The 24,627-nt window shown below is 40.9% G+C and overlaps 1 protein-coding gene across 1 annotated transcript in view; it reads left to right on the plus strand.

Annotated features, from left to right (window-relative positions):
- The window catches only part of FOCAD (focadhesin), a 321,816-nt gene extending 297,488 nt beyond the window's left edge, over nt 1–24,328 (plus strand). Inside the window, exons 36-44 of the mRNA XM_054583210.1 lie at nt 4,946–5,074; nt 7,243–7,358; nt 9,730–9,990; nt 10,832–10,921; nt 14,139–14,316; nt 15,873–15,970; nt 17,440–17,691; nt 19,619–19,694; nt 21,629–24,328. Coding sequence (XP_054439185.1) covers nt 4,946–5,074; nt 7,243–7,358; nt 9,730–9,990; nt 10,832–10,921; nt 14,139–14,316; nt 15,873–15,970; nt 17,440–17,691; nt 19,619–19,694; nt 21,629–21,702 — 1,274 coding nt within the window. The 3' untranslated portion in view covers nt 21,703–24,328. The remainder of the gene's footprint in view (nt 1–4,945; nt 5,075–7,242; nt 7,359–9,729; nt 9,991–10,831; nt 10,922–14,138; nt 14,317–15,872; nt 15,971–17,439; nt 17,692–19,618; nt 19,695–21,628) is intronic.
- The last annotated feature ends 299 nt before the right edge of the window (nt 24,329–24,627 follow it).

The following is a 24,627-nucleotide window of genomic DNA, read 5'->3' on the forward strand; positions in this document are numbered from 1 at the left end:
AAAAACGCTAGTTGTCATCTGTCTCCAAACTGGGGCCTGCAGTTTTCCCTGTGTCCTTCCCCTTTTTAGGGTTCCAAGAAGAGTGTTGATTTTTCAGTCTGTTTAGCTTTTTATGTGCTGCTAGGACAGTGACAAATTCCAAGCCCCTTACATGTAGAGCCAGAAACCCACAGTCCCTCCTTTTTTTTAAAAAAAAAGGTTTTTATTATATAAAGCACATAACATAAAACTTATCATCTTAATCACTTTAAAGTATACAGTTCAGTGTGTTAAGTATATTCACATTGTTGTTAAACCAGTCTTCAGAACTTTTCATCTTACAAAACTGGAAGTCTAAAGAACAATATAAATGAAGGAGCAAAACAGGAACAGACTCGTCAATACTGACAACAGACTGATGGTTGCCAGAGGAAAGGGGGTTGAGGACAGTGAAAAAGGTGAAGAGATCGAGAAGTACAGATTGGTAGTTACAAAATAGTCATGGGGATGTACAGCATGGGAAATACAGTCAATATTATAATAATCTTGTATGGTGCCGGGGGGTACTGGAAATATCGGGGAGAACACTCTGTAAAATATATGATTATCTAACTACCATGCTGTACACCTGAAACTAATACAAAATAATATTGAATGTCAACTGTAATTGAAAACTTTTTTAAAAAAAGAAAATCTAGACCCATTAAACAATACTTATCCTATGTCCCTCACCCTAACCCCTGGTCACAACCCTTCTACTTTCTGTTTCTATTTGATTACTTCAGATACCCGCTGTGACTGCTAACGCTTCCCAATGTTCCCAAGATTTATCCATGTTGTAGCATATAACTGGTTTTCTTTTCTTTTTAAGGTTTAATGCTATTCCATTGTGTATACATATCATATTTTATTTATCCATTTATCTATCAGTGGACATTTAGTTTGCTTCCACCTCCTGGCTATTGTGAATAGTATTGCTGTAAACATGGTGTACAAATATCTCTTCAAGACTCTACTTTCAGTTCTTTTGGATATATGCCCAAAGTGGGATTGCTGGATCATATCGTAATCCTATTTATAATTTTTTGAGGAGCTATCATAATATTTTCCAGTGTTTCCACCAATTTGCAATCCCACCAGAAGTACAAAAGTATTTCAATTTCTCTACATCCTCACCAACACTTATTAATTTTCTTTTTCTGTCTTTTTTTATAGTATCCATCCTAATGGGTGTAATTTCTCATTGTTTTGATTTGTTTTTCTCTCCTGATTAGTGATGTTGAACATCTTTTCATATCCTTGCTGGCCATTCGTGTATCATCTATAGAGAAATGTCTGTTCAAGCTCTTTGCCCATTTTTAGACGTTTATTCTTTTCCCTATGTTTATCCTTTCTTCAACATTTTTTCCTTTTATTGACTCTCCCTCCAATTCCGCTTTCCCATATTTTCATCCTCTACTAATTCTGCTGCTTTTCCTGCTGATTCTTCATCTGTTGCTTCTCCCTGTGCTCCTCCTTTCTGTAGCTGTTTTTCCTCTTGATGACTCTGTCTCCACTTCTTTCCCATTTTCAGCATTTCCTGATTCAGCTACTTTTCAGCCAATATTGCTCTATATTTCCTTTTTATGTTTCTCTTTCCTGTAGCTGTTTTTCCTATTGCTGGCTCTATCCTCACTTTTTTTTTTTTTAATCCTTTCAGTGTCTGCTAATCTTGCTACTTTTCCTTCCTCTGCTTCTCCTTTCCCCGTGCCTTCTCCTTTCTGCAGCTGCTTTCCCTTTGCTGACTCTGTCCCTGCTTCTGCTTTCCAGTTCAGCGTCTGCTGACTCTGCTACTGATTCCGCCTCTGCTTCTCCTTTCCCCGTGCCTTCTCCTTTCTGCAGCTGCTTTCCCTTTGCTGGCTCTGTCCCTGCTTCTGCTTTCCAGTTCAGCGTCTGCTGACTCTGCTACTGATTCCGCCTCTGCTTCTCCTTTCCCCGTGCCTTCTCCTTTCTGCAGCTGCTTTCCCTTTGCTGGCTCTGTCCCTGCTTCTGCTTTCCAGTTCAGCGTCTGCTGACTCTGCTACTGATTCCGCCTCTGCTTCTCCTTTCCCCGTGCCTTCTCCTTTCTGCAGCTGCTTTCCCTTTGCTGGCTCTGTCCCTGCTTCTGCTTTCCAGTTCAGCGTCTGCTGACTCTGCTACTGATTCCGCCTCTGCTTCTCCTTTCCCCGTGCCTTCTCCTTTCTGCAGCTGCTTTCCCTTTGCTGGCTCTGTCCCTGCTTCTGCTTTCCAGTTCAGCGTCTGCTGACTCTGCTACTGATTCCGCCTCTGCTTCTCCTTTCCCCGTGCCTTCTCCTTTCTGCAGCTGCTTTCCCTTTGCTGGCTCTGTCCCTGCTTCTGCTTTCCAGTTCAGCGTCTGCTGACTCTGCTACTGATTCCGCCTCTGCTTCTCCTTTCCCCGTGCCTTCTCCTTTCTGCAGCTGCTTTCCCTTTGCTGGCTCTGTCCCTGCTTCTGCTTTCCAGTTCAGCGTCTGCTGACTCTGCTACTGATTCCGCCTCTGCTTCTCCTTTCCCCGTGCCTTCTCCTTTCTGCAGCTGCTTTCCCTTTGCTGGTTCTGTCCCTGCTTCTGCTTTCCAGTTCAGCGTCTGCTGACTCTGCTACTGATTCCGCCTCTGCTTCTCCTTTCCCCGTGCCTTCTCCTTTCTGCAGCTGCTTTCCCTTTGCTGGCTCTGTCCCTGCTTCTGCTTTCCAGTTCAGCGTCTGCTGACTCTGCTACTGATTCCGCCTCTGCTTCTCCTTTCCCCGTGCCTTCTCCTTTCTGCAGCTGCTTTCCCTTTGCTGACTCTGTCCCTGCTTCTGCTTTCCAGTTCAGCGTCTGCTGACTCTGCTACTGATTCCGCCTCTGCTTCTCCTTTCCCCGTGCCTTCTCCTTTCTGCAGCTGCTTTCCCTTTGCTGGCTCTGTCCCTGCTTCTGCTTTCCAGTTCAGCGTCTGCTGACTCTGCTACTGATTCCGCCTCTGCTTCTCCTTTCCCCGTGCCTTCTCCTTTCTGCAGCTGCTTTCCCTTTGCTGACTCTGTCCCTGCTTCTGCTTTCCAGTTCAGCGTCTGCTGACTCTGCTACTGATTCCGCCTCTGCTTCTCCTTTCCCCGTGCCTTCTCCTTTCTGCAGCTGCTTTCCCTTTGCTGACTCTGTCCCTGCTTCTGCTTTCCAGTTCAGCGTCTGCTGACTCTGCTACTGATTCCGCCTCTGCTTCTCCTTTCCCCGTGCCTTCTCCTTTCTGCAGCTGCTTTCCCTTTGCTGTCTCTGTCCCTGCTTCTGCTTTCCAGTTCAGCGTCTGCTGACACTGCTACTGATTCCGCCTCTGCTTCTCCTTTCCCCGTGCCTTCTCCTTTCTGCAGCTGCTTTCCCTTTGCTGGCTCTGTCCCTGCTTCTGCTTTCCAGTTCAGCGTCTGCTGACTCTGCTACTGATTCCGCCTCTGCTTCTCCTTTCCCCGTGCCTTCTCCTTTCTGCAGCTGCTTTCCCTTTGCTGGCTCTGTCCCTGCTTCTGCTTTCCAGTTCAGCGTCTGCTGACTCTGCTACTGATTCCGCCTCTGCTTCTCCTTTCCCCGTGCCTTCTCCTTTCTGCAGCTGCTTTCCCTTTGCTGGCTCTGTCCCTGCTTCTGCTTTCCAGTTCAGCGTCTGCTGACTCTGCTACTGATTCCGCCTCTGCTTCTCCTTTCCCCGTGCCTTCTCCTTTCTGCAGCTGCTTTCCCTTTGCTGGCTCTGTCCCTGCTTCTGCTTTCCAGTTCAGCGTCTGCTGACTCTGCTACTGATTCCGCCTCTGCTTCTCCTTTCCCCGTGCCTTCTCCTTTCTGCAGCTGCTTTCCCTTTGCTGGTTCTGTCCCTGCTTCTGCTTTCCAGTTCAGCGTCTGCTGACTCTGCTACTGATTCCGCCTCTGCTTCTCCTTTCCCCGTGCCTTCTCCTTTCTGCAGCTGCTTTCCCTTTGCTGGCTCTGTCCCTGCTTCTGCTTTCCAGTTCAGCGTCTGCTGACTCTGCTACTGATTCCGCCTCTGCTTCTCCTTTCCCCGTGCCTTCTCCTTTCTGCAGCTGCTTTCCCTTTGCTGGCTCTGTCCCTGCTTCTGCTTTCCAGTTCAGCGTCTGCTGACTCTGCAGCTCTTTCTACTGAATCTAACCGTTCTTTTCCTTTCCTAGTGATGCTTTTGTTTTTGCTGATTCTGCTGATGTTGATTTCCCCTCTACTGCTCAAGTTGTTCCTGCTACTTTTGCATCTCCTTCTTGGTCTTCTATTTTTCTATCCATTATTTCTGACCTTGTAACTTTACTTTTACATGACCCTTAATGGCTACTCCAGTCCTCACTGCCTATGGCCTTCCTTATAACTGTTCCATGCTTCATTTTTTTTTTTTTCAATTTCAATTTACTCCCCAACCTAAATAAAAAGGATATAATATTAAGGTCATGGTACTGTGTCATAGATAGCTGGTTAACCTACGGATTAGCTATTACCTTAGATGTTCACCTCTGGAGCAGTCGGCCATGGCACCAGCTGAGGAGTAGAAGGGCGAATTACATGGCGCAATACAAGCCCATTTAGGGCCACAGGGACTTAAGGTAATCCACGGTCTTTAAAGGGAATGTGCCTGAGTTGGCAGTAATTGTCTCCCTTTATGGAAGTGAATTGAGCAGTGAGGCAGTAATGTAGAGAAAGTTAATCTTTTTAGAAAGCTGGGTGAAAATACATGAGAAAGCATGGAAGACAGCTAAGCAGTTATGTCAGATATTCCTATCCAGACAAGAGGGAAAGCCTGGAAACAAACAAGAGAGAGAAGAATAGAGGGAACAAGATTTTGTAATAAACAGGGTTGAGATTAAGAGCACAAGATTGAAGGTTAGACCATAATGGAAGATGTGATACCAAATCCCTTTGAAGTGAGAAGAACAAGGAGGGAAAGTTGAACTGTTTTATTGTTTTCCTTTCTGTTGCAGGTCCTGAATCTGTGCCGCCTTCCCTTCTCAAGGTGGTGATGAAACCCATAGCAACAGTTGGCGAAAACTACCAGTACCCTCCTGTGAACTGGGCTGCACTGCTCTCTCCACTTATGAGGTTAAACTTTGGTAAATATCAAGTGTTTTTAGGTCTTTGGACTCTGATTTTATAGTGCGACCTGGGTAGAAAAATGGATTTTGTGTCTCAGGTGGCACTGACAGGATAGACCTTTGGGATTTTGAGGTTTGGCCTCCTGCATGGGACCACTGGATTGCTTTCACTGGTCACTGGGTAAACAGTTGAGAGTGAGGAGGAGCAGGTCTGCAGACACGGACAGATGCAGAAAGATGTGCTCATCAAGATAATACTTAACTGTGACGTGTTTGTTGTTGGGCATGTGTTGCAGGCACCAAAAAGCCAGGTTGGATGTTTATTAAACTGTACTTCCAGAGCCCTGTGTTTCCAGAAAGCAGCCAATGGGATGCTGTAGCAGTTTTCCATTGCTGCTGTAACAAATTACCACAGACTTAGTGGCCTGAGCCAATGCAAATTTAGTTACTCATCTTAACAGTTCTGTGGAACACAAGTCCAACATGGTTCTCTCTGGGCTAAGACCTAGGTATTGGCAGAGCAGCACCATTTCCTAGATGTTTTATGGGGGTGCTATGGTCTGAACATCTGTGCCCCTCCAAAGTTCATATGCTGAGACCCTAACTTCCGGTATGATGGTACTAGGAGGTGGGCCCTTGGGAAGTGATTAAGTCATGAGAGTTGGAGCCCTCATGAATGGGATTAATGCTCTCAGAAGAGAGGCCCCGCAGAGCTCCCTGGCCCTGCCGCCATGTGAGGGTGCAGTGAGAAGTTGGCTGTCTGCATCCCCAAAAGGGGCCTCACCAGAGCCTGACCATGCCGGTGCCCTGATCATGGAATTCCAGCCTCCAGAACTGGGAGAAATTTCTAAAAGAAATTTCTTCTGTCTGTAAGCCACTCAGTCTGTGGTATTTTGTTACGGCAACCCAAACAGACTAAGATAGAGAGAATCTATGTTCTTTCCCTTTTCTAGCTTCTAGAGGCCTCCCGTATTCCTTGGTTTGTGTCTTCTCGCCCCCTCTCTATCATCAAAGCAAGCAGCAGACGGCTGGCCTTCTCATGCTGTCATCTTTCTGGTTCTCTGAAGCTGGACAAGGTTATCCATGTTTCAGGGTTCATGAAATTAAACGAGTCCAATTGAATAACCCAGGATAACTGCCCCATCTCCAGGTCATTAAATTTAATCACATCAGCAGAGTTCCTTTGCCATGCAAAGTGACATATTCACAGGTTCCAGAGATTAGTATGTGGATATCTTTCGGGGCCATTATTCTATCTACCACAGGTACTTTGTGGTGAGGAGCATGCCTTCCTCCCTACCTCTAATCCATACACAGCAACCTCTTTTATGGACTTAGCATACACAAATTTAACTTCATGTACTTGCCCATCACCCTCCCCCAAAGAGAGAAAGGGAGAGAGAGAGAGAAATTTTAACAATGCTGCGGTTGTGGGTGTTTGGGTGTATTTGTCATGAGTGCTAATTTTTATAGTAGGGTGTTTACTTATATAGAATACATAGAAAGATCTGTATACTATAATTTATGTTTTAAAGAGTAATCAAAGATAATTTTAACTTTACACAATTTTTTATTTAAATGTTTTCATTTTAAACTAACCCCAATATAAGATATGATGTTACTGTACTGTGTTATCAGAGATGTCATTTGAAAAATAAGTCTCCCTGGCCCTCGCCTGCTTTTTCGTGCTTTATTGACAAAGTTTCTGTATTAGTAAACTCCTCAGAGAAAAGAAGAAAGTATGTCTGCTGATGGGGATCAGACTGTTAAAAAGACTCGATCACTACAGAATGTGGCTACATCTTTCAGCCCTTCCATGTCTAGGCAGGTTTCTCTCTATGCTGAATGCAAGATTGAGAGGAGAGGAAAGCAGAGGCAAAGAGATCTTTAGCTAAAATTCACTCAAAGTTTTAATAAGCATTTGAGTGTTTCAGTTTATCTGGATATCGTAACAGATATTACCCCAGCTAGCTCAAGGCCCTTGTCAGTCATAAGACTTGGTATTGTGACACCAGTGGATACATTCTTTCACCTCATCTCCAGAAGGTCTCTTGAAATACCTCTTGGTTTCCTGAAGTTCTGTTACCTGTAGAAGTCACAAAGCAGATGCCTTGTTTTGAGACACTGAAGGCTAAAAATCAGAGAAGCAGCTACACTATATACTCTTTTTCTTTCTTCTCTTTTAGGTGAAGAGATACAGCAACTATGCCTTGAAATTATGGTGACTCAGGCACAGTCATCCCAGAATGCAGCCGCACTGTTGGGACTGTGGGTGACGCCGCCGCTGGTCCACAGTCTTAGTGTACGAAGTAACTGAGGGTGCTGGGCCACAGGAGGGTATGGCTCTTTGGGGGAGGTTAATATTTATTTGGGTGTGCATTCTCAGAGTCAAGAGTGGGCAAGTGGGATTTTAGAAGAATTGAGGGTATGACAGTAACTGGCTAGCAGAGAGGAAAATTGTGAGATGGAGGCCTCTGCCATCGCTGTCGCCATTCATGCTGTCAGCTCCCATTTACTATAAAAAGGGCAAATGAGGGTCAGAGATATTAAAGTTCCCTTTTCAAGTTCATGCAGCTAGAAAGTTGTAGAGTTATTGGAGCCTAGGTTTATTTGTTTATATGATATACGTAATCATTTCGGTAGGTATTAAGAGGGACCAATCCACATGTACAGCATAGATGATTCCCCCTTTTCACAGAAAAGACAGCAATTAAAGTGAACCTTGAAGGCTAGGCATCAAGTTAGAGACACCAGGGGATAGAACATCTCTGCTAGGGTGTTCAGCTTCAACGCAGTGCTGAGAAAGTAGTGATCTAGCCTGTCACTTATTAATTACCTTGTGTCAGGGCTAATAATGCTTGTTTTTCAGTTGTACTCCTTTCTTCATTCCAAAGGGATGAAGGAAATGTTCCATGCGTCCTTAGAGGTTTGCCAATGGATAATAAGTTAAATGACCTTATCTTTGTTATTCTTCTATTCTAGGAGGCTTTAATTCTTTGAGAATACTGCAAAGCCTTCCTATTATTTCCTCATACTGTTGGCTTCAGCCCCTATTCATTTTTTTTCCTTTAAGCTTTCCTGTGTCTCCTAATACTTTTTAACTGAAGGTCGATGTTATTGATGTCTGCATCCTTTCTGTCAGCTTTTATCATTGCCTGTCTGCTCCAAGCAGCTCCCATCTAGCTACCACTTAATGAGCGCATGCTATGCACGGCTACTTATAAGCACTGAAGGAGCACTTTCAGACATCAGATTAAATCTCTTCAACCCTGACAGGCTGACTTTTCTTGCAGCTTTACTGAGTTATAATTTATATTCCATAAAGTATAGCCATTTTAAGTGTAATTTGAGTTTTAGAATATTTATACATTTTCATCCATCACCAAGAATACTTCCATTGCCCCAAAGGTTCCAATGTGCCTACTTGTAGTCAATCTCCACTCCCAGCCTTAGACCCAGGCTAGCACTGATCTGTTCTTTGTCTCTGTAATTTTACCTTTTTAGAAGAACTTTCATATAAATTTAAATTTCCTATAAAGCTTAGAAATTCTGTAGAATGGAATCGTATAATATGAAGTCTTCTATGTCTGGCTTATTTTACTTCTGAGCAGTGTATTTTGTTATTTTCATTTTACAGGCTGATAAACTGAGGCAAAGTTCACATATCTAACAAATGGAAGGGAGTCTAAGGGACCCCAAAGCCTATGTCTTGAACACTATGCTATTAACTCCCTGCTTTCGAATCAGGTGTAACTCTCCCAGCCTATTTTGTTGACCTCAGAAATTGTTCTAGGTTTTAGTTTTCTTCCTGTCTCTCTTTCAGATCTGTGCTGCTCTTTTGCATTTGTCCTTGATTATGGACCTTTCAAATTATCTTTGTTAATTAATAAATTGAGTTTGTGAATTCATTTTCTTAATTTTAAACCTTCTCATTAAAAAATATTCTGAAATGGTATAATTCTTTAAAGTGAGCTCTCATACAATAACACCGATCTTAGATATTTACTGATTTTTGTCAGATTTTATTTTTTTATGCCACTTCTTTTAGACTTGCGGTTTATTTAGCATCATACTTAATGTTTACAGGAAGTTTTGAAGCTTGCTGTCTTAAATTCTGTGGCCCAGAACTGTTGTTAGCCGTGCCCTTTCTTAGCTCTCCTGAGCTCTGAGATGCCGTGGTCAGTTTCATGTGCTCAGCTGGCTCTTCTTTGGTCAGAAGTGGACTCAGCATGCCAGTTCCTCTTATTTCCCTGTGCTTCCTCAGAAGGAGTTATTAGTAATATCAGAGACTCTATTTCGTTTATTTCCAGCAGAGGAGCCTTTCATCTTCAGGAGCTTTTCTCGACAGAAAATGTGACCTGTTAGGACTGAATAGCAGCAACTGTCATGTGTTTCAGAAGTAGCGTTTTACTCCCCTCACTGAAAAGATCCGAGGTTTAAGCTGAATAGTTTACGGATGGTGTGGCCGATACCATATACACACGTGAGTCAGGCTGGTCAGAATGACTGCAGCAGCCAAAGTTCCATGCGCTGGTGGCCCGTTGGACCCCGAGGCTGTGGGAAACTGAGGGGCATCTCTGAGTCTACTCAAATGCAGTGACGACCTGCAAGTTCTGAGCGTTGCAAATTCAGACTTGCCTGTTTACATCTGACCTCTTGTGTTTTACTTTCAGCTGAATAGCAAGAAATATCTCCTGGTATCTGCACCTCTGTGGATCAGACATGTCTCCGATGACCAGATCCTGGGTTTTGTTGAAAACTTGGTGGTGGCAGTGTTTGAAGCAGCTTCCCCACTCTCCAGTCGTGAGTTGTGCCTGAGCGCCCTGCAGGGTCTGAGCCAAGCTGTGAAACTGCCCAGCCCTGCCCACCACCTCTGGAGCCTGCTCTGTAAAGCTACTGGGAAAATTTTTGACCTTCTTCCAAGTAAGATTCGGGTGAGGAACAAAAATATTTACATTCCTGACAATTTGTGTTTGGGATTTTTAAAGCCTTTCTGGCACGGCAGGGAGGTGTATGTTTTAAGAATGTGGTGGGAAGGCCAGCAAGAAATAACCACGTTCTTCACGAAGAATGTGTTTGTTTCCAAGATCTAAATTGAGGTTGAATATTTAGAACCAAAGTCTTGAGCAGAATCAGAGGCCAGTTAACCAGTGCAACACCAGGATGTTTGCTCTTAGGCCTTTTACCAAATGCCTGTAAGAGTTGAGCAAACTCAGAAACCCTTACAGCTTTACAGCTGGCGAATCCCTGAGCATGATTTTCAATGTACTATTCATATAATATAATACAAGCCTCCGTGTTCCCCCAAAAGACCCATGAATTGTAGTTTTACAAAGATGTTAATAATCCATTTGTAATGATGGATCCTGATGAGAATAAAGAAAGAACAGTTAAACAAATACACAAAATAACAGGAAAAATATTTGTTTTTGTTTTAATGAGAAAGAATGGCCACATGTTAAAATTAAAATCTCGCTCTGGCTGGGTGGTTCAGTGGTTGGAGCATCGTTCCATATGACAGAGGTTGTGGGTTTGATCCCCAGTGGGGGCGAGTATGGGAGGCAACTGATCAATGTTTCTCACTTTGATGTTTCTCTTTCTGTCTCCCTTTCTCTCTAAAATCAATAAAAACATATCCTTGGGTAAGGATTTTAAAAACAATTAGCGTCTCACCAGTTGCTGTTTGTGGAGATAACCAAATCTAATAATTTGTTGGAACATTAAGACTATACCTACCTTACATTGTATTTAACATACTTGTTTTTTCTTTATCAGAGAAATGATTTAGAGCTTTATATCAGTGTAGCAAAATGCCTCTCGGAAATGACAGATGATGAAGCCAATCGGGTTGCCCGGGTTACTGAGGTAATAACATAACTATGTCTCTTTTCATTATTGAGGTGGGAATTACAGTTGAAGAGGTGATTATAGTATCCTTTTGGTTGAATCTAGTTTTGTTTCCTACTTGTCACTGATAATTTCAGAAACCTGTTTCACTCTAGGTCTTGTGTCCAGCCTGGTAGTATGGCTGATTCTTAACTGTTTTAACCTAATTAACCCCACTTTATTAAGGACAGTTTAGTGTCACCTGCGGGCAAAAGTACAGGGCAATGCCTTCAATATAAAATACACAAGAATGGGAATATTCTGCCCAAAGAATTTCTGGTACATGGAAGGCACAAATAGTTCAGGTCTCACATTTATCATTCATCACCTGATATTATCCTTTTGGAATAAAGAAAGGTGTCTGACTGAAAAACAAACACCATTAGTTGACACAAGATAACTAACAAGTACCCTCAGACCCATGCTCAGTCAAGTGATGAGTGAGCAAAAAGCATATCTGTAAATTTGCCAGAGTTTGCAAATATGGCTTGTTAAATTAGAATTGCAGGTAAACAATGAATAATTTTTTAGTATAAGTACATCCCAATGGACATACTTGTTCAAATGGCAACCCCATTTACAAGGTAATATCAAAGTTCTGTAGAACTGTGAGCCCTCAATAGCTGGTGGACATCTTATTCCACTTTAAGGAAGGTTTTACCTATTCAATCAAATCCTTGAATTTCTGCATCAAGTAGCAGTGATTCACCAAAGGCACTCCCTGGTCCAGCAGCATCAGTATCACCTGGAAACTGATTAGATATGCAAATTCTCAAGTCCTCCCCGAGACCTACTCAGTCAGAAGCTCTGGAAGTGGGGCCAGGAATGTGTGCTTCAGTGATTCTTCCGGGCGACTGTGGTGCTTCCTGATGTTGGAGAATACTGTTGAAGAATTCAGAATGTCAGCATTTTGGAAGTGTGGTGATTTTAAGGAAAGAAAGGCAGTATTGGGAAAAGCTTAAGTGAATGGACTATGGAGCCTCACATCCAGGATTTGAAATCCAGCTCGCTAATTTACCAATGTGACCTTAGTTACAGTTCATAACTTCTCTCTGCCTCAGTTTCCTTACTTATAAAAGGGAGGTAATAGCACCTACCTGTTTGGGTTAATTGGTGAGTTAAATGACTTAATTCACATTAAGTTCTTAGAAAAGCACCTGACCCAAGGCAAGTACTCAATAATGATTTATTTTCATAATTATTATATTCATATAATTTATTATATCCTGTTATTATATTCATGTAATATAGTCAAAGGTAATGCATACAATTTAGCATACAAAGGTAATGCTAAAGGTTGCTGAGCCACTCACTTGGGTCCCTAAAGTACCATTCAGGACATTGTCACTGCAACATACTAGTCTTCTGACATCTCCAGAAGAGTTAGTGTGTTCCACTTAGGTCAGTGTTTTCATTTCTGGAAAGAATAGAGGTCAGAATACTGCAGTGGCGAAGACTTCAGTCTCCATGGGTTCCAATTTTTTTCTGCCACCAAAGCTGTGTGACCTTAAGCAAGTTCCCTAACCTCTGTGCCTCAGTCTCCTCATCTGAAAAGGAGGTGGTGAAAATAGTAATAACCTATTGCATACAGTCGATGTGAAAAGTCCATGGTTAAACTTTTTGGTCTCGGGACCATTTTCATGTCTTAAAAATTATTGATGGCTCCAAAGAACTTTTATTTACATGGATCATATCTGTCAATATTTACCATATTGGAAGTTAAAACTAGGAAACTTAAAAATATTTACTTAAAAGTAATAAACCCATTGCATCTTAACATAAATAAGAAAAATTATTTTCCAGAAAATCAAAATAGTGGAAAAAGTGGCAGTTTCACATTTTTGCAAGCCCCTTCAATGTCTGCCTTAATAGAGAACAGTCAGAGTCTCATAGCTGTTGCTTCTTTCAATATGTTGTCCATTATTTTGGTGAACTATGTGAAGAAAACCCAGCATCACACAGATATGTAGGTAGAGAAGGGAAGAATGTATTAATAGGCTTGTGAGGTGATTATGAGTATCTTTCTTTGATATTGCACCGAAATTCAACATGTGGTAGCTTCTTGTAGGTTGGTTGTGGTTTGGAATCTGAAATTATCAGTGAACTTCACATATTCTGTTACATTAAAATCCATCAGTCTCTTGTGCTCTGGGTCTTTCACCAGTGCATGATTTTGTAATATCATACATTGGCCATTTGAAAAATTTGGAATCACTAGGTTTTGCAAATCTTTCATACATTCATACATTTCATTATATAATATCAAAATATCATATTAATTAATATCTCCAGCATTCACATCAGAAAAGTCTTTTATGTATTGGGAAGCTGCCAAACTCATATAGATAGAAGTTTTCCAAAAATCTAATCTGTGCTTGAAAGTTCAGAGTTTATTATTGTCAGTGAATATTGTCAAGTATTTCCCTTGAAGTGACAGTCTCATTTCCTTCAGTTTTAAGAAAATAGCCTTTCAAATATTCAGTTTGAATAACCATAGGTGTTCCACGAGAAGAGTTGCTATTTCAGCTTACAACTCAGTGTTACAAGTGTTTTTCCTTGAGACAACCATCATACCTCAGGATGGAACAGAAGTCCCTTATGCATAGTTCCCATTTGGTCACACAGAATATTAAAAAGATGTGTACTCAAGGGCGAAGGTTTAATGAAACCAATAACTTCTACTTACAGGGACATTTTAAGTGAAACTAGATTTTTAAAAAATTTCAAGTGGCAGTGAAAAATATAATGAATATTATTACTACTATTTGGTGCTATTATAAATATAGTTTGACCTCACAGATCCTCTAAAAGGGTCTCGGGGTCCCCCAGAGGTCTGTGCACTGCCAAATTAATACATCATAAGTGCTTAGAATGGTGCCTGACACATGATAACTTCTGTGTGTGTGTTATCATTGTTTTTATTTGTGTATTTTTACTAAATATCATCACCAATTAACCCCCGAAATCATGTATGGTTTCTATAAGAAAACAGGAGGTGACATTACAATCCTCGATCTGCATGTACATTTTAATAGACTATGCAGGCAGATAGGTCACACGCTGCAGGAAATGAACAGTTTTAGCATTTGGAATAATAATCAACTTCACTCTCACCCTTTCTGCTGTGCCCTTGCCCTGAGGTTCTGTAATGACTTCAGTTAATTTAATAGCAACTGAACAATTTGCTTTTTTGCAGAGCAGCATAGAAAAGGCTGCCTTTGTCAGACTGTACTTGGTCTCTCAAGGACGGTTCCCCTTGATGAGCTTGACTGACATGCTCGGTGTTGCCGTTCAGCACCATGAAAAAGACACACTGGCCTGGATGATGCTGCACAGCTTATACCATGCACGGATTGTGGGCCACGTGAACACAGGTGAGGCCAGCGTGGGCGAACATCAGGAGCAGAAAGGCCTGCCTGCCATCCCTTTTGAGCTGTAATTGTTTCCTCAACTTAAAATCTGGTTTAGCGCTCCTTGAACAGGTGAGGCCTTGGTACCCCAAATGAGGAGCACCTTGGATGGAAATGAGCAGTTACATCCCACAGCATCCACTCTTTGGATATGCGAACAAATTCTTTTGAGGATTTTTATCTTGTTTTTGGTCCTCAAAGATACCAGCAAGTTTATCAGGTAGATTTTGCCTGCTGCAGTTTCTCAGGCAGATAGGATAGCCATTCATTACGCCTGATGTTTTCATGAAAATGGCTTTTGGGTAGTTATTTAATAGACAAACAAAAAACGGCAACAATGAAATTAAATAGTTGTCCTATCAAAGAACGTCTCCGAGGTGAGAAGAACAAAATCTGGACAACCTACCTATGTCCTCAAGCCAGAAGTTCCAGGCCTGAGGCTCTGCTAATGAATCATATGGTACAACTTTGAAGCCCTTTTAGATGTTTAGGGTTTAATAGTCATCTGAGGAGGGAATGCCCTCATTTCTCCTCCCATGCCTTTGGTCATATTCTTAGAATTTCTTGAGTCTGCGTTCAGGTTCTGGGTGATGCCTGGCTTCAGCAGACCAGATGTGGCTGGGAAGCCCTGTGTCCATAGGCAAGTTACTTACGTTTCTTTGCCCTGTTTTCACTATCCCTTGTATCTTTAAAGTTTTGAGAGAAAACTGGCAAGCATAATTGTAATACTCTTTTCAAAACTTTTTGATTCCTTTACCTCTTTGACAGTTGAAATAGTTGTCTCATATCTGCCATTAGTGCTTGACCAATGAGAAATGAACCTGTGATGAGAAACTAGATTTTCTTTTTCCTCTAAATCAAAACTGTATAAGGAAAAAGAAAATACAGTAGGTGTTCCCAATTAAGCATGAAGATAAATGAAGCAAATTGAAATAAATTTGATGCTGCCTTTGGCTCTAACCTTAATTTTGAAAACCTTCCCAAGTAGTTTTTACTATAATGAGAATCCTCAGTTTTTAAAAATAAAGAAGGAAAAAAAAAATCAATATTTATGTTATTTATTCTCCAGTTACTCTGTAACAGCTGGTTTCTGTTTTTCCTTTTATGTCTTGGGATAGGTGTTTTTCTTTGTGATTCTGGCATAAAGTGGGAACATTTAAGCTAAGAACTATAAAAAAAAAAACTGCTCCAAGATTCGGCATTACTGGTTAGTTGGTGTGCTAGATTTCCCATAGTGCGTTTAATGTTGACAAAGAAACTCCAGTAAATGCATTTTATCAGTAGTGGCTGGGTAGGTTTGAAGAATAAATTAGCTATTGAAAATGAAAACCAAAATATAGTCATTTGATGTAAATAGTGTGAACTCTCATGAACAACTACAAGTCACCACTATTGTGAGATGCTATTTCATGAAATCCTCACCAGCTGTTCTGCTTGAGTTATGACAGTTGTTATTGTTCTGTTTTGCATTTCAAAGGAAAAACCATGGTTGGTTAAGAAAATGGTTTTTTCCTTTTCAGGTGTGTTGAAGAGAATGGAATGGCTCTTGGAACTGATGGGTTATATCAGAAACGTTACTTACCAGTCAGCACCTGTGCAGAATGTGGCTCTTGCTGAGGTACAATTTAGAGAAGTAATTTGTAGCTTTCTTAAAATACAGAACTTATATTTGCTCCCCTAAAAGAGGAATATATTACTACTTGTAGCTTTCTTTTCCTCTTTGTTTTTATTTTTGGGAAACAACACTGGTGACAACTCTAATGTCACAAGCAAATACATATTCTTACCAGGCTCTTGGAGACACCTTGGGCTGACCTTTGAAAAATATTTCAACAGAATACATTCCTTGACAGGCAGCAGACGAGGACACTAGCTGGAGCAGGAACCCAGGGTCCTGTGTACTTGGGCTTGATCCCACAAAGGACGTGGGGTTCAGGGGTTCAGGATTCTGGCCTCCACACTGGCCCAAGAGGCTTCACACAGCTGGTTTGGAGAATTCCTGGAGTGTGTGCAAGTAATCTGTGCGCGCCAATACTTACTGGCGCATGTGCGTGTATTAGTTTTCAGCACACCTTCAAAATGACCTGTGACCAAAAAAAGGTTAAAAACCACTGGTATTGGGTAAGTTAAAAAAGAAAAAGATTGATAAATAAAATGATAACAGCACCTTCCCACTCGCCTCATGTTATTAGCTGCCCACTGTGCATTTTTTTAGGGGAATAATTTTTTTTTCTATAGGCATGTTTCACATGTTTCCTCTGTGAGTAGGAATGTATAGAACTTGGAATGTTGTTTGAAATTCTACCCCATGTTTCTAGGGAGTTGTGTGTGTTTTAAAATTTTAGTTAGCAAAAATAGGAATTTTAAGAGATTGAGGAGTTATTTTTAAACTTTTTAAAACTAGCATGATCTGTCCTCTTTTTCTTCTCTCCCAAATTTTTATAAGCCTCCTGCCTTCTTATGAAAATCTTTTAAAACCTAGAAAATATAGATAAGCAGAAAGTATAATTTAAACCACAGTAATCCAACAGCCTGTTACCAGCATTTCTACAACTGTCTAGATTAGTCTAAAATCTAAAGGGATGGATTCTAGGCAGATTTGTTTAAATGGATGAGGAGACTTATTTGTTATTATTGTTCAAAAATAGAGTAAGACTCTAAATATTTTTAATAAAATCATTTTTAGCCATATAACAAAAGATCTAAAACATCCCTCTTCATACCACTCTTAATTAATTTTTTAGTATCTTTAAAAACACCAAATCAGATGAGTATTTGGATCTTTGTGATTAGGAATTAAATCACGTCTCTCCTGAAATGTTAGAGCAATAATAATGAAACTGATGAACCTTCTGTATTCACAAAAGAGGATCCCAAAAACCTACCAAAGCCCTACATTGTCTCTGTATTAAGTATAGAAACAGACTTTGTTCTTCAGTCCAGTTCCTCTTCTCGTGTGGGGCGGGGCGGAGGGGTTGAGTGAAGGGGAAGATAACATTGCATCATGATGGGGGCTGTGTATGTGAACATGTGTTGCTTTGTATTGTGAAAACACATGACCTAGCCTTGTTTCTATTTCCATTGTAGGCTCTGGACTTTTTGTTGCTGATATTTGCAACCGCAGTGGTTGCATGGGCAGACCATGCTGCCCCTCTCCTCCTCGGTCTCAGTGCCAGTTGGTTGCCATGGCATCGAGAAAATGACCCAGCTGAGCCAGCATCAAGCTTCCTTGGCAGAAGTCCAATGCACAGGGTCACTCTGCAGGAGGCTCTCACTCTCCTTCCCAGTAGCATGCTTCTTCTGCTGCAGAAAGAGCCATGGAAGGAACAGACCCAGAAGGTGAGGTTGTCAGCCACCTGCTTATCAGGGCAGGCGGCCATTTGCTCCTCAGTAATTTCTGCTGTAGATTTGAAGTGGGAGTTAAATGAAACTTGAATCACACCACAGGCTTTCATGCTCAGCCCCAAGTCTCAGCCAGCTGCAAAGCCTCAGAGATTGAGGCTAACAATGACGATAGTAACAACTTGCTTACAGTGGAGGTGAGGTGGAAAGAAAAGCTTATACATGCATTCATTTATTGAAGGCACATGTGTTCTTGCTCCTGGAGATGAAATGGTGAGTCTCTGAGAACTCAGAATCTCCAAGTGAAGAAGACAAGTTCAAGATTGCAAGATGGTATGATAAAGGAGGACACAGTGGTGATGAACAAGGATGAGGGTAATCAACAGTGCCTGGGAGGGAATCAGGGAAATCTTCTACAGGGAAGCATGAGCCTGCAGCCTCCGTCCTCTTGTAGCTCAACCCTTTTCACCCTGCAGCCAGGTTCCAGGTGCCACCGTGCTCCTGGTTTGTGCTAGATACTGAGGGGAGGTTTGTAACGATCTAATATGATCACCCTTGCCCTAAGGGTGCCCAAGGGTGATCACCCTTGGTTTTTGATATTAAGATTGTCCAGGCTACTAGTTTCCATGCAGAGCATATGAAAATACTGTGCTTCCTGGAATTCTCATTATGTGGATCTGACATGCCCATACAGTTGTTTGAAAGATTCTTTTCTGAATGCCATTTAATCAAAATTGGATTTTTATGAGATTGAAAGCTTAAAACTAGCTTTATGTGGCTTATTCACAAAACCTGATCACTAATCTTTAAAAAATATTTTAAACTGTGGACCCACAGTTTAGCTATGCACAACTCCACTGAGTATCTCAATTAAAATGCCTTTGTTTTCTTAAACCTGATGTGCATTAGTAGTATTGTCCTAAATTTTGTGTTTTATGTTTCACTGTAAGTCAACTAAATTTAAATTTGGTACCCCTCGTGTTATACCTGACCTAGGACAACATGTTCACTTAGGACTACAGGGTAGATATCCTGAATCTATTATGTATTAGTAGGGCTTGATTTATTTACTTTACCAGTTGGATATTTTAAAACAAAATTGATAAAAAGAAAATAAACTTTTAATTAAAGCAGGGAATTAGGAATATTTTTTTCTATTTTACTCTTTCTTCAACCCAGCTTCATGTCCAAGGTTGAAATGAGTCAAGGTTGGTAAAATTCAGAGATCAATGAATTACCCTGTATTTGATTCAAAAACAATTCTGCACCCTAGGAAATCAGTCAGACTCATGAGGTCCATGAGTGTCCACCTTATCTGCAGGATTTATTTGCAGTTAACACACTTGGCTCTACCTAGTAAATTATTTTATGCCTTTTCTCCTACATTTCAACTTACTATTTCACATTCATTTGGGTATAAACTATCCTTATCTACAGAGACATATTTTATTTTACAAATATGCCCAGCCTAGGAGCCTATAGGCCTGGATGCACACAGACCCAGGTAGCAGGCAGCATGATGCAGAGAAAGGATGTAAGGCTTTGGTACACTTGGGTTCAACTCTGGACTCTGCCCTTCATTGCGAGTACAATTGAGCCAAGTTCTTGACCTGCCTGGTCCCCTCAGAGTAACAACAGAGAATGTTCGTGACACACAGGAGGCCTTTGGGGCCTCCCGTAGCCGGGTTCAGGGTGTTCAGCAAGGGAAAAAGGTTCGATTTTGTAGGTGTTTGACTAAATAGGAGCTATGTCTGTCTGTAACATCTTATGCCTGGCCCCTTTCTCCAGGGGTTCTCCCAGCCCAGTCAGGGGTTATCCAGGAACCAGTGTGCCGATCCACATGAACGTAGGCACAAGGGTCTGACTGCTCTCTGACTGATGGTGGGGCTGTCTTCACTAATACTGTTCTTTGTTTTCATCCTAGTTCATTGACTGGCTATTCAGCCTCATGGAAAGCCCTAAAGAAGGCCTCTCTGCAAGATCCAGGGGTCTTTTAAGAGGTACGACTTTCATGCCTTATGCCCAATGTAGGTGAAAACCTTCTAACATTGTCTGTGTTACAAAACGGCCTTTAGTGGATGTTGTTCCAGAAAGGGCTCTTCTTGGTTCAGTTTAGAGAAGTAGCCCAGAGCTCTCACCAGTGTGGCACTGTAAATTAGAAAGTGGATTTTAAAAAGAGTTGCAGTGTCTTTAAATTTAATTTTTATTTAAATGTCTTGTAATTGTAAAATATGGCTTTAATTAAAATATAGAAAATTCATTAAAAGAAAAAGCAGAATCCAGAATCCCATTGGCCAACAATAACTTCGATATTTTTCCTGAGATGTTTTTGCTCCCTCTGTGTATCTGTTGTTTTAACATCTTTAAAATCATAAATAATTGACAAAATATACATAGACACTTTGAATACTGCCTTTTCATTTTTAAATTATTTATAAAGCATTTAACATGCTCTTACCCTGGCTTCATAAGAGTACTTTTAATGGCTGCCTAGTACTTTGCCTAGGGGGTGGTCATTTTCTATGCTTTCACATAGTTACATGGTTTTTGTGTTTTCATTAGTATTCCTCTATTGATTTGTTAAACCATGACTGTGGGGTCCACAAACATAGAAGGGCTTTCTGTGAAAGTGATGCAGATTTTTTACTCAAGTATGAGAAGTCTTTTAGGCATTGGCCCTGTGGCCCAAGATAGCTTCTACTGTCATCCGTATCGTAGGGCTGGGGTGGGGAGTCTGTGCTCCTGACACCTGGCAACGGTCAGCCTACTCTCAGGACAGTCCACCAGGCCCATCTCCAGCCTGGAGTCCTAGCATGACCATATTTTACTTTAAGTGTGGTATAATTTATTTGCCAAACAAGCAATAATTTCCCAAAAGATTGGTTCTGATTCTTCTTCCTACCCACAAGGTGTGGATGGAGGGCATTGCTATGAAGGTGATTCTGACCAGTTACAGAACTTCACTGAGAATAAGGGCTGGGGCCTGTAATATTTCCACTAGATCTGTCCCTAGAGATTTGCTGCCAGGATTTCCTCCATTTGTTTGCATTAGGGAGTTTGAACTCATTTCTAATGGCTGTGGGTCCATGATACCGTTGGTTGCTTCAAACATATACGGTCTTAGGTTACGAAAATAACAAACAATTGATACTGATGAGGAAAAGAGCTATTTGGGTCAAGAAAGTACATATTCAACCTGATTGTATATTCAAGGGCTTATTAGAGTCTTAGACAATAATTGTGTAACTCTGGCTTACCTACCTTCCTTCACACTATTATATTTTTAAATAACATCTCGATATATTTATATTAATATTCTAAAATAGTATTTATAATAAGTTACCTAGAGGCATTACACAGAACCTCCCTGTTTTAAATTGATCCCTGAGGGACCCATGCCAGATCAGAAAAGCTGTGGACTTATGGGTACATGTTCAAATATAGTTTAGTATAGTTATACTTGCTCCATTGAGTCCATAAACCTAACTTCATTATAGGATCAGCTGGGGGGGTTTTGTTGTTGTTGTTTTGTTTATTTACCTTTTAGTTAAGTATTTAATGGAAAAATCACATTCACATAAAAAAGTACTCAAGTCACAAGTAGATTTTTTTAAAGGGAACATGCCTATGTAATCAGCACCCAGATTAAGGAAAAGAATATCTTCAATATCCCTGAAGTCAGTTTTTGTTATAATTCTGCAGAATTTCCCCTGAGCTAGTTGAAAAAAAAAAAAACAGAAAAACTTTTCCCCAGTCTTTATTAATGGTTTTCTGCCATTAAAATTCTGCCTAAAGCTTGATGGGAAGTCTTAGTCTTAAAGATTAGCCAAGTAAGAGAAAAAGGCAGGTTCTGTTCTGATACTTTTTTAATCTAAATTACCTTTGCAAATGCAGCGCCAACAGATACAACAGTGCATTCTTTTTGTCCCCTTAGCCACCCTGCTGTCCTTACGAGTTCTCCCAGAGTTTAAGAAGAAAGCCGTATGGACAAGAGCGTATGGTTGGTGAACAGTTTCGCCATAGCCAGCCACATTCTCAGCTGGAAGAGGAAAACCACGCAAATGGAAGAAATGTCTCAGAATACGCACCTGGGATCACCGAGATTTGATGCAGAGAGTTAACGAACAGCCTGAACCATGAGTGCCACGAGATCGGGCATTGCTCTGGTCCCCAGGCCAGTGGAGACTGAAAATTGAACTTTCTTTTATTTGGCTAGAGTTCAGTCTTAAGATTTTCATTGTATATAAGCTCCTCCCCTCCAAAAAAAATTCTAGTAAAATAATCTCTTGGGTTTTCTGATTTTATTTGCTTTAAGGTGTAGGTAAGATTTTACTAGCAAAACCAAACCGTAGTAGTGACAGAGGCATTATGATCTATTTCCCATTAAGTGTCTCAAGGATATTAATTGACTCAATGAGTTAGACATCTTTTCTTATTCTTATTGATGAAGCAACTCTCTTGGAACTGCTATACACATTTAAATAATAAGCGTGATGTTAAACATTAGCTAAATCAGATTCATTACCAATGGCTATAATTTTCTTATACTTGAGTCTCTTGAATGCAAGTGAAAGTTACCCAGTTGAAGATGACTTCTGCTAAAAAGGAGAATATACCTTATTCACAAACCAAGAATTAAAGAGTGGATCTGCATAGGCACAGCCGTATCCGATGAGCCCAAAAACGCCATCAGGCTCTGTCCCTCTCAGGGTCACTCCACAGAGTCGCCGAGACGGCCGCCAGCAACCTCAAAGAAAGGAATGCTGTCCTTGCTCCCAGGTGTGGCAGTAGCGATAGGAGGAGGACTCCAACTCATCTTGTGTCACGTGAGTCCCTCGGAAGCGGCGTCTAAATGACCAGGCCTGGGTCATATGTCCCCCTCTACCGGGTTTCCCCAGAAGAAAGATTATGGGATGCTAGGCAAGCAAAAAATGACAAATACCTCCTTGAAAGATTGATCTTTTTTATAAGTACAAATCTCTATCTTAATCAGGATGACTAGAGGCCTAATGACAAGTAAATGAAGGTATGTGACAGTATCCTTGAGGGTTGCATTTTACTCAAGGGCTTGAGAATCAGGCAGCATTTTAATTTTGATGTTTGCTAATGACTGCCTCATGCAGTCATTAATCAGGGCTGTCATTAGCCAATCTTATAAACATACCGCTGTATACATACACAGGATCGTGGGGGGAGTCTTGTCATTGGACTAGCGTAGTTTTGTGTCTGTCATGCTATGGTGCAGTGCCTGCTGCTTTGTAAGCACAGCGGAAATTTCAGCATTCTCAGGTGACATTACCTCGATGTTGTCACAAAGTGTACCTACTTAGGATAAAACAGATCTATTAGTTTTGTTTTTCAAATAGCTGGGTTTATGTTTTTAGGTCTCACATAATTCTGTTTCACTGTGTAACTTGCATTCTGTTCCCAGGTCACAGTTCTTTCTTTTGCTGAGATACCTACAGGAAAAAAAAAAAAAAGGAAGGGAAAGCGAACTCTCAGGTAGTATTTATCCACATTGCCAATATTTCATATATATTCTTCTTTAGAGGCGGAGCTAAAAGGAAATGAATTTAAAGGAAGCAGAAAGGTAGAAAATTTGTTAGAAGCCAGCTTCCCTCTTTTTCCCACATACAGTTTCTCATACTTCCCTCAATGAGAGGTTGAAATTTATCTAATATTTATTGTTACATGCCAGACTGTTAGTGCACTAGAGCTTTCATTTGTATAATCTTACTTAACTCCTGAAACAAGACTGTGAAGAGACATTACTTTCTATTTTTAAATGGAGAAAACACATAAGTAGCAGAGCTATTCCTCGAACCAAGCTCCTAGAAGAGAAATTCACATCCAATTCTCTTTCTATTACATCAGGCTCATTAACACGCACTTTAAGATGGAAACTTCCACCAAGTATTAAACCTTGATTTTAATATGCTTATGGTTTAATATGCTTTATTAAACCTATGGCTTAATATGCTTAATGTAGATTGCTGTAGTGAGATCAAAGAAATAACCCTGCCTCATGTTAGTAAGTCTCTGGAATTGGGAAGTTTAGGAGCTACGGTGCACAGGAACAGGTCCTTCGTGGGCTGAAGGACTGTAGATCCCTGGACCAGGTTGCAAACATGGATGGCAATAAAGAATAGGGAAGAGGAAGTGGGCACTGAAGAAATACTCCGCAATTTTCTCCCTGAGAGAAAGCTGACTAGTGCGCAAGGAAAGGATGAAGAATCAGCCTAGACTTCGGAACCCAAATGCCTGTTTTGATTCAGCCCATTCCCATTCGACCTGTGTCCCTGCTCCTCCTGCCCTTGACAAGAAAACAGAAGAGTACAAAGGGAGGAAATGAGATATACCTTATCCCCTCTTCCCTGGCTCCTGGTTTTTGTCTCCAGCAGTCTTGAGCATAAAATTTGTAGGATTTTCCTATTCACGGGAGGCTCTAAAGAGTCTAAAACAGAAGATTCTAAATTTGAAAACCTAAAAGTTTTAAAATCTCAACATTTTACGATATAGGTCACTGGAATAGTAACACCCATTCACTTGGTTACCTGTATGACCTGAAATAAGAATTAATTATTCCCTTAGGATATTTCACTTCTTTCCCTAAAAACCAGAAATCCCTGCTTTTTTAGACCCGATGTTCCAAACTATATACAAAAGGAAAAGTTTCCCTACAAGTCATTTTCTGTTATTTTTTGAAATCATAAATTGCTAAGACAAAAGGCAAGCTGAGATACATTAACAAATTATTGTGTGGGGTTAAAGCCATGGTATGTGTCTCAGAAGTATCCAAACGCCCTGTTTCTTGATTTGAAAAGTATACATTTGGAACAGGTGTTGGGATTCCTGTAAGTGCCTAAAATCTTCTTTGTGTTTTATTTGTAATCTAATGGCTCTATGGTAACAAATAAATTGTTAATAAACTTT

Source organism: Pteronotus mesoamericanus, unplaced genomic scaffold, assembly GCF_021234165.1.
Source record: "Pteronotus mesoamericanus isolate MK-2021 breed Mesoamerican mustached bat unplaced genomic scaffold, CSHL_Meso_final contig_73, whole genome shotgun sequence".
Classification (NCBI taxonomy): Eukaryota; Metazoa; Chordata; class Mammalia; order Chiroptera; family Mormoopidae; genus Pteronotus; species Pteronotus mesoamericanus.